The sequence below is a fragment of the Rhododendron vialii genome, chromosome 9a, assembly GCF_030253575.1.
Source record: "Rhododendron vialii isolate Sample 1 chromosome 9a, ASM3025357v1".
In the NCBI taxonomy this organism is placed as follows: Eukaryota; Viridiplantae; Streptophyta; class Magnoliopsida; order Ericales; family Ericaceae; genus Rhododendron; species Rhododendron vialii.
Window position 1 is genome coordinate 4051636 of NC_080565.1, and position 15249 is coordinate 4066884.

The 15249-nt window shown below is 40.3% G+C and overlaps 1 protein-coding gene across 1 annotated transcript; it reads right to left on the reverse strand.

Moving 5' to 3' along the window:
- Window positions 1–9406: 9406 nt before the first annotated feature.
- On the reverse strand, window positions 9407–13692 carry LOC131301748 (putative disease resistance protein RGA4). The gene is made up of 3 exons (XM_058328148.1): window positions 10077–13692; window positions 9790–9875; window positions 9407–9702 (listed from the first exon to the last, which is right to left on the reverse strand). The coding sequence occupies exons 1-2, from the start codon at window positions 13627–13629 to the stop codon at window positions 9871–9873; spliced, it is 3558 nt and encodes a 1185-aa protein (XP_058184131.1). The 5' UTR covers window positions 13630–13692; the 3' UTR covers window positions 9407–9702; window positions 9790–9870.
- Between the last annotated feature and the right edge of the window lie 1557 nt (window positions 13693–15249).

Here is a 15249-nt window from a genome sequence, read left to right on the forward strand (position 1 = left end):
TATAAGTTTCGATTAAAAATTTATACTTTTCCAACTCCTTTCGCTGAAACGAATCAATAAGTCACAAAAGTTTGATGCAAAACTAATTAACAAATGCAATTTTTTTTTGATTTAAGACAAAATAAGTTGCTGTTTGACTTTTAAAGCCAAATTAATAAGCTTCCGCTAGTTGACAAGGAGATTCGTCATTTAAAAATATTTCGAGGTGCACATCTGACGCGAATGATAGATTCAGATATATAAAAATTAAATAATTAAAAAAAAAACAAGTATTATATAGAAGATGAATATTTAAGAATATCACGTCCAGCCATACATTTGATAAAAAAAGATTTGAAAAATCAACCCTTATTTTCTATTCGAGGAGTTGGTCATTGCCAACCGTCCAGCCATTTCTACACTAGTTACTACTTACTAGGGAATACATTTTTGTATGGCCTCCATTTCTTAGGGAAGTTCTTTGGTATTAAAAATAAACACCAATTTTTAGAACTTGAATTGGACCAGTGCAAGGAGCATCCCTTCTGTTGGAATTAATTTAGAATTGCTAACTATGTTAGATACATCGAGATTCATGTCCTAGGTACATGAAGAGTCCATGTGTGTTCGATGTATGTTCATGGTACATGTATTATGTATCTTGGTGTGTGTGTGTGCGAATGTTCATGTATGGAGTCTAAGGGCCATTCATGAATATATTTATTGTCTAGGTTTGCGTACTTAACTAGGTACGTCCGTACGTGATAGGTGAGTCCTATAAATTCTAGAAGTGTTTGAGTCAGTTTGTAACATCTCATTTAACTTCAGAAATTATATAAAGAGTATATTGTTGACTGCTTAAGCACGTGTGTTCTTTGGAAGCTCTGTACAACTTTTGGGTTGTACATCTCCATTTATGTTTTTTGTTATGTCTTACGCACACCTATATTCCAACGTATTCCGCTGTCCTCCCCAAACATAGCAAATTATCATTTGCTCTCGTTTCATGTTTTTTCCACTTGGTATCAGAGCTGTTGGCTAACGATCCATGGACAGACTTTCCGGTGTTGGAGAAGGCTGTGGTTGGTGATCCGAAGCTAAGGTGGGTGAGCAGAAGTTTGGAGAGGTAGGAGCACGTGGACATGCATGGAATGGATGAAAAAAAAGAAGTCGAGTTGTTGCGGTGTTGCAGCAGGTGGCATTGTGGCTTGGTTTTGTGATCACATGGAAGACAAGAAGACTTGGTGGCTTTGGATTGTCAAGGGACTTGATTCGGTGCATCAAGCTCACGGAAGCTACGGCTTCATTGGCGGATTCAGATTTGTTTGATTCTGATAAGAACTGAATAAATTTTTTTTATTTCCTTAAGTTTCAATGGAAGAATACAACCACACATATTGGAAACGGAAACAACCAAATTGGAAGGAAAATAATTAGGAGAATAAGTCTCCTACAATAAAGGTAATAATTGATCCTAATAGATGGTTGCCTTTGTATAAAGTTCCTGCCATAATGGGATTGATTTTGTTCCAGTGGGTGGAGTCAGGTCTGTAGGGGATGGATCAGGTAAGGGAGGTGGGCTAGGATGGATGATATTAGAGGTAGTGGAAGGAGGGAGGTTGGGTTGGTCGAGAGAGCTAAGTGGTTCAATTGAATATAAGTCAGTAAGGCTAGGTGGTGGAGTGGCGGGGGTGGGATATAATGGGGGCTTTGGATGTGAAAGGGAAAACTAGTCTAAAAAAAAGTGACATCCCTAGAGATAAAAAACGTGTTCTTGTCGAGATTGAAAAGACGGTAGCCACCATGGCGTGGGGGGTATCCCAAAAAAACACAAGGAACACCGCGGTTTTGAAATTTGTCACGGCCGACACGGGATGTTTGTGCATAGCAAAGACATCCAAAAACACGTAAATATTTGTAATTGGAGGTTTTGCGAAAAAGTCGTTCATAAGGGGAGACATTTTTTAAAGTTTGTGAGGGGGTGCGGTTAATGAGATAAACTGCGGTTAGGATACACTCGCCCCAAAATTTGATGGGAAGGTGAGCATGAAATCGTAAGCATCGTGCCACGTTTAAGATGTGGCGATGTTTACGTTCGGCCACGCCATTTTGTTGAGGGGTTTCAACGCAGGTTAATTCTTGTAAAATGCCATTGTCATGAAATAACTTGAGAATTGGACGGGATAAAAATTCAAGGGCATTATCTAACCGAAAACATTTGACGTTGGCATTGAACTGTGTTTTGACCATTTTGAGGAAAAATTGGATTTTGGAAAGAGCATCCGATTTGTAACGCAATAAGTACACCCAAGTAGTGAGCGTGCAATCATCAACTATGGTAAGAAAATAACGTGCCCCACAAGTAGAAACAGTATGATAAGCACCCCAAGTGTCTATAAATATTCGATCAAAAGGAATAGAACTTTTATTGAGAACTAAATTAAAAGGGAGGCGAGTATGTTTGCCATGTAAACAGGGAGTTTGGCTCCTCTCCAATCCTCCAATAATTGGAGGATCCTTCAATTCAAATTCAACGGTTGAAAATCAGTTCTTCATAATATCTTCCTTATCCCGCTAACACCCAATAATATCTCTCTCTCTCTCTCTCTCTCTCTCTCTCTCTCTCTCTCTCTCTCTCTCTCTCTCTCTCTCTCTCTGTCTCTGTCTCTGTCTCTGTCTCTGTCTCTGTCTCTGTCTCTGTGTTCACGGTCTTCACAATCCAAAGCTTCAATTGAAAATCAATCCCTCTTCAATTCATCATAGCCCGAATCTCTCTCCATGACCATGCCAAAATCCTTACCTTCCTTTTTTTTTTGTTGCTGTCTCTGTCTCTGTGTTCACGGTCTTCACAATCCAAAGCTTCAATTGAAAATCAATCCCTCTTCAATTCATCATAGCCCGAATCTCTCTCCATGACCATGCCAAAATCCTTACCTTCCTTTTTTTTTTTGTTGCAAAAACTGTCCAACGAAACCACTGTTCAGCAAAATAACTGGTAAAAGGTGAATTAATTAAAAAAAAATGGGTTCACAACAATTGATTTTTTAATCCGCCATTGAAGGTTAGGAGCAATGACCATTATCATCTGATACTTCAATTTTTCATAATAATAATGTAATTTGCAATCTGATTGCATGGTTTGCCATTCAAATTCAAGTGGGTTAAACTTAATTTGAAAAAACTATTGTCGAAAGTCCAATTTTAACTAAGGACAAACACGATCTTCGCCAGTGTTCGAAATGGGTATGTACAATTTTGTAGAGAAAATTTTTTAAGAGGGGAGAGAGAATATTGGAAAAGAGAGAAAGTACCGCCGAAGAAGAGGTGAGTTGGGTGGTCATGGGTTGTGAGGGTAGAGAGAGATCGAGAGAGATTATTGGATGTTAGCGGGATAAGAATGACGTTATAAAGAATTGATTTTCAACTGTTGGATTGAATTGGAGGATCCTCCAATTATTAGAGGATTGGAGAGGAGCCGAACTCGTAAACAGGCATCACAAGGTGAAATAGTAGCATGACGGTAATTAAAAGATTGAGGTAAACTAGTGGTTGCTGGGTGACCTAATCATTGGTGCCATAGGCTGGAATCATCGGACGGAGCGGCGAGGGCGGTGGAGGATGAGGTGCGGAGGTAGTACAAACCATTGCGTGCCTCACTCATTCCAATCACAGTCTTCAATTTGAGGTCCTGAAAAAGACAGAAATTAGGAAAGAAAAACACAATGCACTTCAGATCACGGGATAATTGTTGGACAGATAGTAAATTAAAATGAAAACTAGGGACATGTGATACACCAACTAATGTGATGGAAGGGGTGACAGTGATATTGCCAATATGTGAGATAGTATGAGTAGAACCAGAAGCGGATTTAACGGGTATAAAATTTTATGTAGTTGTATATGAGTTAAAAAGGGATAGATGAGGCGTCATGTGGGTTGTTGCCCCACTATCAATAATCCAATCATGGGAAATTAAATTGGTATTACCGGTATAAAAAGCAGATGGATTGGAGTAAAAGTCACGTGCTTGCGACGTCTCGGCAGGACTCGAGTGAGGATTGGATTCCATGACGGCTGCATAATTGGACCGACCAGATGATTGGTTGGTAAGACGGTTGAAAAACCAATCAGGATACCCAATGAGCTTAAAACAACCCGACTTATAATGACCCGTACGGTTGCAATGACTACATAATGCATTCGGATCGTAGCCGGGTCGAGTTCGTGGGTCGGGAGGCTGGACATTTTGTGGTTGGCGTGGCTGGTTGCCATGAGCAGGGGGCGGCTGTCTAGTTTGCTGGACCCTTGGCTGATTTGATGAAAAAAAATGCTGACCTTGCGAGTTATGCTGCTGCCCATCCTTGAGTTTTGATTTATTTTGTTGAGGTTGAAAACTTTGACTCATAATTGTCATTGACGAGTCCTCCTGCATGTGTGGGGTAGTGACGACCAGCGGAGAATTTTTGGTTTGTTCTTCCGAGATTAATAAGCCGTAAACCTTCCCAAGGTCGGGAATTGGGTCCATGGCGAGAATCTGAGTACGAAGAACGTGGCATGGTTCGTTGATGCCCATTAAGAGCTGATATACACGTTCATTCGATATTCTCGTATGCCATGCCTTAGCGGTGCCACACGTACAAGCCGGAGGCGGATCTATACCATCAAGTTGATCCCAAAGCGTCTTGAATGTGTTGTAATAATTGGTGATATCGAGATTACCTTGCTGAAGGTTGGATGTTTCCTTTTGGATTTTGAAAATGGTAGCATGGTTGCCCTGAGTGAACCTTGACTCAAGATCACACCATAGTTCATAAGGCGTGCGGCAACTGGCTAGACTCGGTGTGATCGAGTTGCTGATGCTATTAAGCATCCAGGAGAGGACCATCGTTGACACACGTTTCACGCGTTTCCAAAGAGGCTGAATGTCCAGGTCTGATGGACATGGCACTGAGTTGTCAATGAAGCCTAGTTTATTTTTCGCGCAAAGGGCCATGGTGATTGCACGACTCCAAGACCCATAGTTGGTGTGGGTCAAGGCAATATCAACAAGAGGGGTACGGGGGTGATCAGCCGAGTGTAGAAAGTAAGGAGAAGATAGATCAGAAATTAGTTTTAGTTTCTGGACCTTTTCCTGAGCATCAGCCATGTCAGTGAATATGGCCTGAAGATTGAAGCTCCTATCTTCTTCCAGTTTGTGAAGAACGTTTTTTTAAGAGGAAAAAAGAAAGAACGTGAACCATGCTTTGATACCATGATAAGAACTGAATAAATTGTTTTTATTTCCTTAAGTTTCAATGGAAGAATACAACCACACATATATAGGAAACGGAAACAACCAAATTGGAAGGAAAATAATTAGGAGAATAAGTCTCCTACAATAAAGGTAATAATTGATCCTAATAGATGGTTGCCTTTGTATAGAGTTCCAGCCATAATGGGATTGATTTTGTTCCGGTGGGTGATATCCGTTAATAGATTCTGAATGGATCCATGGGATGGATCAGGTAAATATTTTCTAATGGTAGATTTGGAACATTCAGCAGGTCCAAATCTAGTTCTAGAGGTGGCAGTGTGTGCTTGCACTGGCATAGAGCGGTTAGGCTCTTGGTTGTTGCAACCGGGAGAGGTGAGCGCGGTGGTTTCACATTGTTCCTGATGGGTGTGTTGAGAGAGGTTTGTATCTCGTGATTGCTCAACACGGTTCAGAACATATGCGATAAAGAGTATTATTTTGGCTCTTGGTGCCTCCATGCGGTTTGGTGCATTTTGAGCAAGGCCAAAATTGGTGTGGCCAGCTCTTGGTGCGCAGCTCTAATGGACCTCTGGTATTTTGGTTGCAGGAAATTAATATCTTGAAGACGTCCTCACAGTCTCTAAGGTATTGGTTCTTTTCTCTGGGGTGGTGGGGCAAGTCCCCCGTAAAGCATTGAAAAGTCTCTCACGTGAGAAGGGAAAATGTAGGGAGAAGGTTTCATGTGGGTTTCACATGGTTCATAGGGATGTAAGGGTGGTCAAGTTCTTGACACGGTGGAGCGATGAAACGGGTTTTGTTTCGGGGCTCGAGTTTGTGTCTTGTCTTGTTCATCCTTTGTGATATCTCTATGGGTTCCCTCATTTCTTTGGTGAGTGAGAGAGGATGTACTAGGGGTTGGGTTATGTGATTTAGCCTACGCGTTTCCTTGTACAATTTCTCTCAAAACTTGAGTTTCTGGAGGAGAGTGAAGACCTGATGTGTGGGATGGGCATGTTGATCGAGAGAAGTTATTGCCTTGTAGTCAGGTTCCTTCAACATTATCAAGTGCTTGGTCTGTTGGTCAAATTGCGGTGGCATGTTACGGGTCCACTCTAGTTGATCAAGTCACGCAAAGAGCTACTTAGGAGAGGGCTACACGGAGCAGTGAATAGCAATAAGTGTGAGCCATCCTGGAGGGATTCGGGCTACTTGTTGTCGGGTGAAGTTATATGAAGTGGAGCCGTCAAGAATGTTGATTGTGATAGACCGTGGTTGCTTAGTTCTGTTTTTGGTGGAATTACCTCAGTCGGTTAAAGTCGTACTGGGACTGACACGATGAACGATCAAGATTGGTACCTGGGGTAGTTCTAACAAGAATCGATTTTTGGGTCGAATCCATTGAGGGTCTAGGGCAATCAGAAGGTTGTTCCAAGACGTTGGTGAAAATCACAGTGGGGGTCTGCGAAGAGTGAGATGGTTGGGATCCGTGCTGGAGACGTCATTGGAAGGAGAATGTTCTCCGGGATTGCAAAGCTGGTTGGTCAGGGACTACGATGATGAAACGATTAGGGACCGTTTGAGGGAACATGATCATAGGGTGCACAGTTGGGTCCTGCTGAAAAGTATCAACATATCGCAGCCCAGTATGGAGCGCTAAATGAGGTTTTTCTCGATACAAGTGAAGAGTCATGTGCCCAGAATTTGAAGGAGTGAAATTCTAAATTAAGGGGGAGTGTTGGAATTAATTTAGAATTGTTAACTATGTTAGACACATCGTTAATAGAGATTCATGTCCTAGGTACATGAAGAGTCTATGTGTGTTCGATGTATGTTCATGGTACATGTATTATGTATCTTGGTGTGTGTGTGAATGTTCATGTATAGAGTCTAAGGGTCATTCATGAATCTATTTATTGTCTAGGTTTGCGTACTTGACCAGGTACGTGATAGGTGAGTCCTATAAATTCTAGAAGTGTTTTGAGTCAGTTTGTAACATCTCAGTTAACTTCAGAAAATATATAAAGAGTATATTGTTGACTGCTTAGGCACGTGTGTTCTTTGGGAGCTCTGTACAACCCGAAGGTTGTACATCTCCATTTATGTTCTTTGTTATGTCTTACGCACACCTATATTGCAACGTATTCCACTGTCCTCCCCAAACATTGCAAATTATCATTGCTCTCGTTTCATGTTTTTTCTAATTCCCTTCCCACTCTGCATCAAAGGAAATTAATAATTCTTCGGTAAATGAAAAGAATATAGAGCATCACAAATAACCCTAAAAAACAGAGAATGCTGAATATAAAACGATCGCAAATAGAAAAAACGGCAAATTGCAGTTAGATTTTTGAAACTACAAACACCATGCACCAAATCAACTCCTTTCTAATCCTCTCCAAATTAGATAACAGTAGGATAAGCAGGTTTACACGGGTAATTAGTTACAAAGAATACAGGGGTTAACTGATCGATCATGAAAAGAGCTATAGCATTTTATCGAATCTCTTCACCTGAATGATGACCTTTCCATTTGAGAGGGAGAAGAAAGACAAAGAAGAAACGATAAAACCAGCCGACGCGCTACCTTTCTCCTCCCTCTGCATCACGGCTATTCGCAAAAGTAAACAAAACAAAAAGGTCCATTAGTAGCACACAACCAAACCAGCAGAACCATTTCAAGCATAACGAATCCAAACAATAACGAACCCTAGGAACTCAAACTACCAAAGCAGCCGACTTGAATTAGAGCGTCCATGAAGTCCATCACTTCAAGTTTCAACTAGCAATTGATTCAGTCCCCATAATCAAGCGAGCATAATCAAATCGAAGCAATTGGGGGTCTGCAGCAAAGATGATGATAAAGTTAGCCCGAATCATTTTTACATAATCATATTACCTTTCTGTTTGCGACTCTCTCTTATCTCTATAACTAATTGTATACGTATATATCTGGGAGATTCTTTCGCAAGGATTAGTGATTACAATTGAGACTCGCGAGCCAGTCACCACCAAAAGGGCTCCTAATAGGTTCATTTTGTGGGATCCTATATAATGATTATTGGTGTAAATAGTCATGTTGATCTTATCATCGTACAAATTCGTGATACCACTTAAGTATGACTTCCCTTGAACAATGCTACAATAATTTGACACATACGTAAACCAAACCATTGCATTGGATGTTTTTGTTTCTGGTATGAGCAATAAACCAAACCATAGCATTGGATATTTTTGTTTCTAGCTATGGTAAATTAATGCAGGTAATGGAGAAGTGAAAAATTACTAATGTTAAAGAGGCATATGAACGGGCTTGCATAATATGCACAAGTGCAGAACATGGCTAAATGCTCGAATGTCAGGGTCATATTGACAGCAATGGCGGTTTTCTGAGGATGTAAAGAAAAACCACAAGATTAGATTTCGAGATTAGAGAAAATTAACCTTTTGGATTGTCAGAGAGCACGATAATTCCCATGCTAATAAATAGCACCAACATTGATAAGCACATCACGTCAGAGAGCTCTTCATAACTTTAAATTCCAAACTTCGAAGTTCAAGAAAGTAAAACCAATATTTGTTTTCGCAATTACCATTTAAATGGCCTCCTATGATGCATGATAGGAATATCTTCTTTCACCTAGCCCACGAAGTTCATGACCAAGTACCACCACAACTTGTTCTCCTTAATTTCTGCTTGACAGTGTGTACAAATTTGTCTTAGATAAATAAAAAAAATGGCTGTAAAACTGCTGGATCTGAGAAAGAGTGGGAGAGAGGAGTCGATCAGCAAAATGGGACCCTAATTTGATTGCAGAGAGTCCAACTTTTGATCTAATAAGTGTTACCAATTTGCAAAGAAAGGACAAAGTGGTAAAAGAAAAGTGCTACTTAAGACATTATGGACTGGTTGATCAAACAGAAAACTACTGACTTACTGTATGCAATGTCCATTTCAGGTTGTGAGAGCGATTCAGCTTACAATGAATTATTCGCTTTTGTTGCTAACGGAGATTAGGCATTGTAGTCCATGAGCAATAGCTTCACTTTTGAGCGGCCCTTAAAAAGTTTCTTTCCAATCAGCAACTGCTCACGTCTCAGCTTTATTAGTCTAGGAAATTTGCCAGAAACCAGCAAGCAAAGATTCTTAAACAATTTTAAAGGAAAACATCCGTAAGCAGAGTTGATCATTCGGACCTTTGTGTGGAGTGTTGATAAAAGTATATAACAATCAGACCTCTGAGAATATTTATTGCCTTGAGTGCCTTAGATTTTGCTTATGGCAAAGAATCTGAAAAAGAAAACGTTCGAAATTGATTTGGAAAAAAAAGCACAACTGATTTGTTGTTCTACTCTTTGAAGTTATACCAGATTTACTTCTTTCTTCCACAGAGTTATTTCAAATGTTATCACGACTCACTGCCACTGTTCTTTGATTGTTACCGGAGGTAGACATCATCTCATCAAAATGGCTTGATGTGTATGATCGAAACCTATAAAATAGAACCGATTATTAAAGTTGAACAGAGATGGTACTCCAAAAAAACGCAATTTAAAGAAAATGCAGAATGAGAAATTACCTGATTGACAGGCGACTATTCAGGCTTTATCCTCATGAAATGTAATTGAAGAGGATTCAATTTAGCTCATGGCAGTATCTATCAATCTGTAAGCTCGAAAATTAATGCAAAATAAACTTGGTTAGACAACATCTTCCATGTATTAGTTTCACTTATGCACACAGTGAAAGAGACGGATAGAGAAACAAGAGCAATATGGCAAATCTTGTTGGAGAGGGAGAGGGAGAGAGAGAGAGAGAAGAGAAGAGAATGAACCATGAAAATAAGCAATTCCCAAAATCATGTACCTAGTATTTGGACAGAAGGAATATGAGCGATCTTGTGCCCCTCTTCGCCACTTTCGAATCGTTTCTTTAGAAGGGGACAATCAATCACACTCAAATTTTGTAAATTGGTGAGGCATTGAATTGCTTCCAGTGAGGGCAAACTCATCAGGTTAGGGCAACTCCAAAGGGTTAACGATTGAAGAGACAAAAGGTTACCCAACCAATCCTCGAGAGCTTCCAACTCCATGATATCCATAATTCGCAACTCTTTCAAGGCAGTGAGATGCTGAAGTTGATCAGGCAAATGCTTGAACTCTTTCTCATACCATGAATATAGAGCATCAGCACTTGTGGAGGGCCAGGGGAAATAGTCAAGCCCTGAGAATCCACCTATCATCAAACTTTGAAGGCTGCTGAGACAGAACAGCCCCTCTGCCCAACAACTTGCCAATCCTGGACACCATTGAATTGTTAGATCCTGAAGGGATGTGAGGCTGTGCAATTCATTTGAGTCTGTCACGATCAACCGATGGCATGAATAAATGTGGAGCTGTTTAAGAGACTTTAGGCAGTTGAATACTGCCGCTTCCGTATCTTCACAAAAAGACCTTAGGTTATCACAACCACTTATCTTTAACTTCTCCAGAGATGTTAGTTTTAGTAATTGGGCCGGAAAATAACGCAGCTTATTCAATCTCCGTATTTCCAGAGATCTTAGGAATTTGCTGCTTTTTTCAAGCAGATCTTCAACTAAAATCAGAATATTTTCCGACTCCCGATCTGTCAATACATTCAAGGAGGGCCTATGCATCAGGCTATATGACATTTCGAGGGGCAAATGAAAGGCTTTCAAGGATGAAATCTTTATGGCCTTGATGGATAACGAACTACAAGGAATGGCTATCAACCGGGGGCATCTCGAGATTGATAAATTCTCAAGGCGAGGAAAGAACTCCTTCATACTTGTGGCATCGGCGGGCGACGATGATATTTCTGACCATTCTTCTAGGTTCATCATATTAAGAAGAGCAAGTTTTCTCAATGCTGGAAAAACGGCTCCTGCTGCTCCGCTACTGGTAGTACTAGCGTTAATGTCAGCACCTGATCCATAGAATTCAGAGCCAATACGCCTCAGATTATGAAGGCCATCCAGTTCAACAATTTCAAGATGTGGAAGGTGTCCAAGTGTTGGGACTTGCTCACAAAGTCTGCAGTCCTTCAATTTGATTCTCGCCAAATTTTGAAGAGACCGAGCATCTCTTGTTCGCATCCATGACGCAAACCTTAGTCCTCCAAAACCTGCAAGAATTAATCCCTTAAGGTTCTTGTGTGGTTGAAGTCCTTCCAACCCTTCTTCATGCTCAACGCATAATTCCGTAATGTCCTCATGGGCCCAGTGGTACACCAACTCTTGGATGTTTGGTTTCCCCAACATATTTGCCTTTTTTGCTTCTTCTCTCTCTTTAACTTGTTGGAGATTGTAAATCTTTAACTTGCCTCTTAGCTTGCTCAAACGTCCCAACTCCTCAATTTTATGGCCCTTATCATCACCCACAACAAAGAAAGTTAATGTCTGCAAAGAAGTCAAATCCCCAATCAACGCTGGAATCCCTGTACTAGAATTGCTATCATCCATACAAAGATGTCGCATGCTTACCAGTTTGTGAAATTTTTTTGGAAACTCTGTGACATATGGCAATTTGAGGGTTTCCAAATTATAGAGCTTTGTAATACAATCTGGCACTTTTTCAAAAGACGAATTGGAGAGGTCAAGATATTTCAAATGTTTGAACTTCCATATTGAACTCGGAAATTCTTCCAAACCAGATTTTACTATACTCAAGACCCGTATACATTTGACATCTTCTGTGTTTATGGGGAGATGCCCGATTAAAAACAATGTCCTTAGTTTTCCAACATTTTCTTTTGAAATTTGTAACCTTGTTTCTTCTCCAAGATACAGCCACAAATGTTTAACATCAGGATAGTCCTTCGCCTCACTAGCCTCCAAAGTCAAACAATTACCCTCCGAGACAGTCAGAGCAAGATCATGCACAAGATCATGCATCTTGCAACATGTAATATTATCATACTCATCCAATTCAACTTCTTGGAACAATGACCTGTGCAACAAGACGTTAAAATATTCATTACCTACATCTTCCGCTATCCGATTTGTTCCTAAAGGAGGCTGAAGATAACCTAGAGCCATCCACAGCTGAATCAACTCATCCTTTATTATAATTTTTCCCTTCGGAAAAACAGAACAATAAGCAAAACAATGCTTTAAAGAAGGTGATGGTAAGTCATCGAAACTAAGCCTTAATATTGGTAGGATTTGGTTGCTATCTGCAAGTGTACTCCATATTCCACTCTTCTCGACATCATGCCAATCACTTTCATACTTCTTAGACCACAATATGCCTCCCAATGAGTTTATCGCTAAGGGCATACCCTCACACTTTTCTACCATTCTTGCACCAATATCCAACAAAGACTGAGTTTCCATTGGTCCTCCATTGGCGAATGCTTTTTTCTTAAACATGGTCAAACTAGCCTCAGGCGATAGTCCGGGCAAACGATGAGTGAGACAGGGTGATATCTTTTGCATGGTTGATACCACATCCATACCCCGGGTTGTGACTAAAATTTTGCTTCCCTTGGAGCCACCAATTCCTAGCAATGAATTTCTCACGCACTCCCATTCACTTTCACTTCTATTCCAAACATCGTCTAACACAAGCAAATACTTTTTCAATTTTAGTTCTTTTCCAAGATTTTTCACTAGTCCTTGAACGTTTTGTATCTCTGATTTGTTTCCAGTAAGGGATTCAACCATCTCATTCAACAGCCTTTCAACCTTGAAATTATCAGACACACAAATCCACATTCTCGCACTACCAAAATTTCTCACAACATCCTCGTGTTTGTAAACTAGTTGAGCAAGGGTTGTTTTCCCTAGCCCAGCCATTCCTACAACGGCAATGATAGATAAATCGTCTTGCACATCATAAGGGAGCAACATGTCTATCACCTTCGAAACATCAACATCCCTCCCCACAACTACTGATTCATCTATGTATGGTACAGTACGCCGGAATACCCTTGGTTGGGCACCACTAGTGCCTACGAGGTGATTTGCTGGTGTAAAACCCATGTCTTTTGCGATATTGCAAACATCATCTAATAACAAGTTGATATCATCGACCTTATTAGCCATCTTGACACGAAATGCGACTGGATTATTTTTTCCAGAGACGAAGTCACGTACCTTGTTTCTCAATCGGTTCCGTACCTCAAACGCCCTTCGATTAGCTTCGTACTTCAACTCGTCCAGCAGATTCTCGGCATCGCTGGTGACAGCATCGAGGCTCTTCAGCCACGCTTTCATGAGTTGTGATGTTATTTCCCGTTTCTCAGCGTCACATAACAGAGCTTGAATCATAGTTAACCTTTGGCGGAGCTTTTCGAGGTTTGCCTTGAACCCCCATGCTAGGCTGATCTGCTGGTTTGCGAGGGGAATCAAGGCCGTCAGGATTGTCTGAGCAGAAGCGATGAGGATGGACTCAGCCATGGGTTATTCTTCACTTGAGGAGAAAAAGAACATTGGATCAAATGGAAATGCTTTTGCGGGAACAGTTAGATTCAAGATAAGGGAGTTTTGATGACCATAGAGAGAGAGAAGCACTACAGTCGCCGAAAGGCAAAATCCGGTAACTGGCCACCACACGCCGTTTTGGTCCACACGAATGATCCCATTTGTAAAATAATTTTTTTTTAAAAATAAAACCAGGTGAGTATTACAAGAAATCACCTCGATGCGATATGTGTAGAGGCTCGAATTAAACTTCTTATATTTGAAAAATCGGAAATAATGGCAGCAACAAGCCCACGAGAAATATGAATCTAGATTGATGATATAATAGCAATTCCAACCCATATTTTTTTACCTTGCCTATATCTGTCCACATAGGCAGAGGAACATAGGGGCAAGGGAGGACAGACAACCCACTGGTTGCCAAATTTCATAAGAATATGTATAATTTTTACCATAGTTTTACTAATTTGACCCACTTTAAAATTTGTTTTTGCCCCAGCTTATACGAAAATTTTGTACTTAGAAAAAAGAATGAGTCAAAATAAAATCTTCACCCACAAAATTATCAAATATAATGCTAGTTTGTTCATTCCTCAAAATAAATCAATGGTTTCGTTCGACATGATCTCTTCATACTCTTCTCCTAATCTCTACTTGACTGCTCTGCACCAAAATTTCCATGGAAGGTAAGAATCTCCTTCTCCCCTCTCTCTCTCATAGCCACGGTAGAGAGAGCATTTTCCACTATGAAGATTGTAAAAAGTAAGATCGTAATCGTATGTGTGACCAATGGATGCATGATAGTTTGGTTGTATATATAGAAAAAGATGTTTTTGAAACCATTACAAACGAGGCTATAATCCATTGTTTCCGAAGTATGAAAAGTCGTCGAGGTCAATTGTAAATCTTGTTATTAATATATATCTACTTTTAGATTAACTTGTTAATCCTAACTGTTTCTTTCAATTAGCAACTAGAAAAGTGAATTACACATAGTTCAAATTTCCGACCTCATTTATCGAAAATCTTGGCTTCGCCCATATTTTATAATGGGTTGGGTTAAAAATGGGTTCAATATGGATTAGAATTAAAAGACCCACTCCCCCTTTTTTTTACTCTCCAGCGCCTCTGCCATAATTTTTTTTTGTCAGCATTGTATATATCAGCGGGAGTTAATAGGGGGTGTTAGAGTTAGCACAAGGGTCTAGAGATCATCTATAACCCTGTCCCCCAAAACCCCCACCATATGTGAAATATTCGAACCTTGGTCACCATTGGAAGAGATAAATAAGCAACCAACTTCACTGGAAATGGTTCTCCTGCGATAAACAATTTGCAAGTGTGAGCAAGTGGAAAATTGGGTTGAGTTGTCACACGGTCAAAGCCTCAGAGAGTCCGACTTTTGATCTATTCAGTGCAGCACCAATTTGCAAAGAATGGACAAAGCGATAAAAGAAAAGTGCTACTTAAGATATTATTGACTGGCTCATCGAACGGACGACTACTGACTTACTGTATGCAATGTCCATTTCAGGTTGTGAGAGCGACTCAGCTACTATGAATTATTCACTTTAGTTGTTTGGCTTGTTAAGGGAA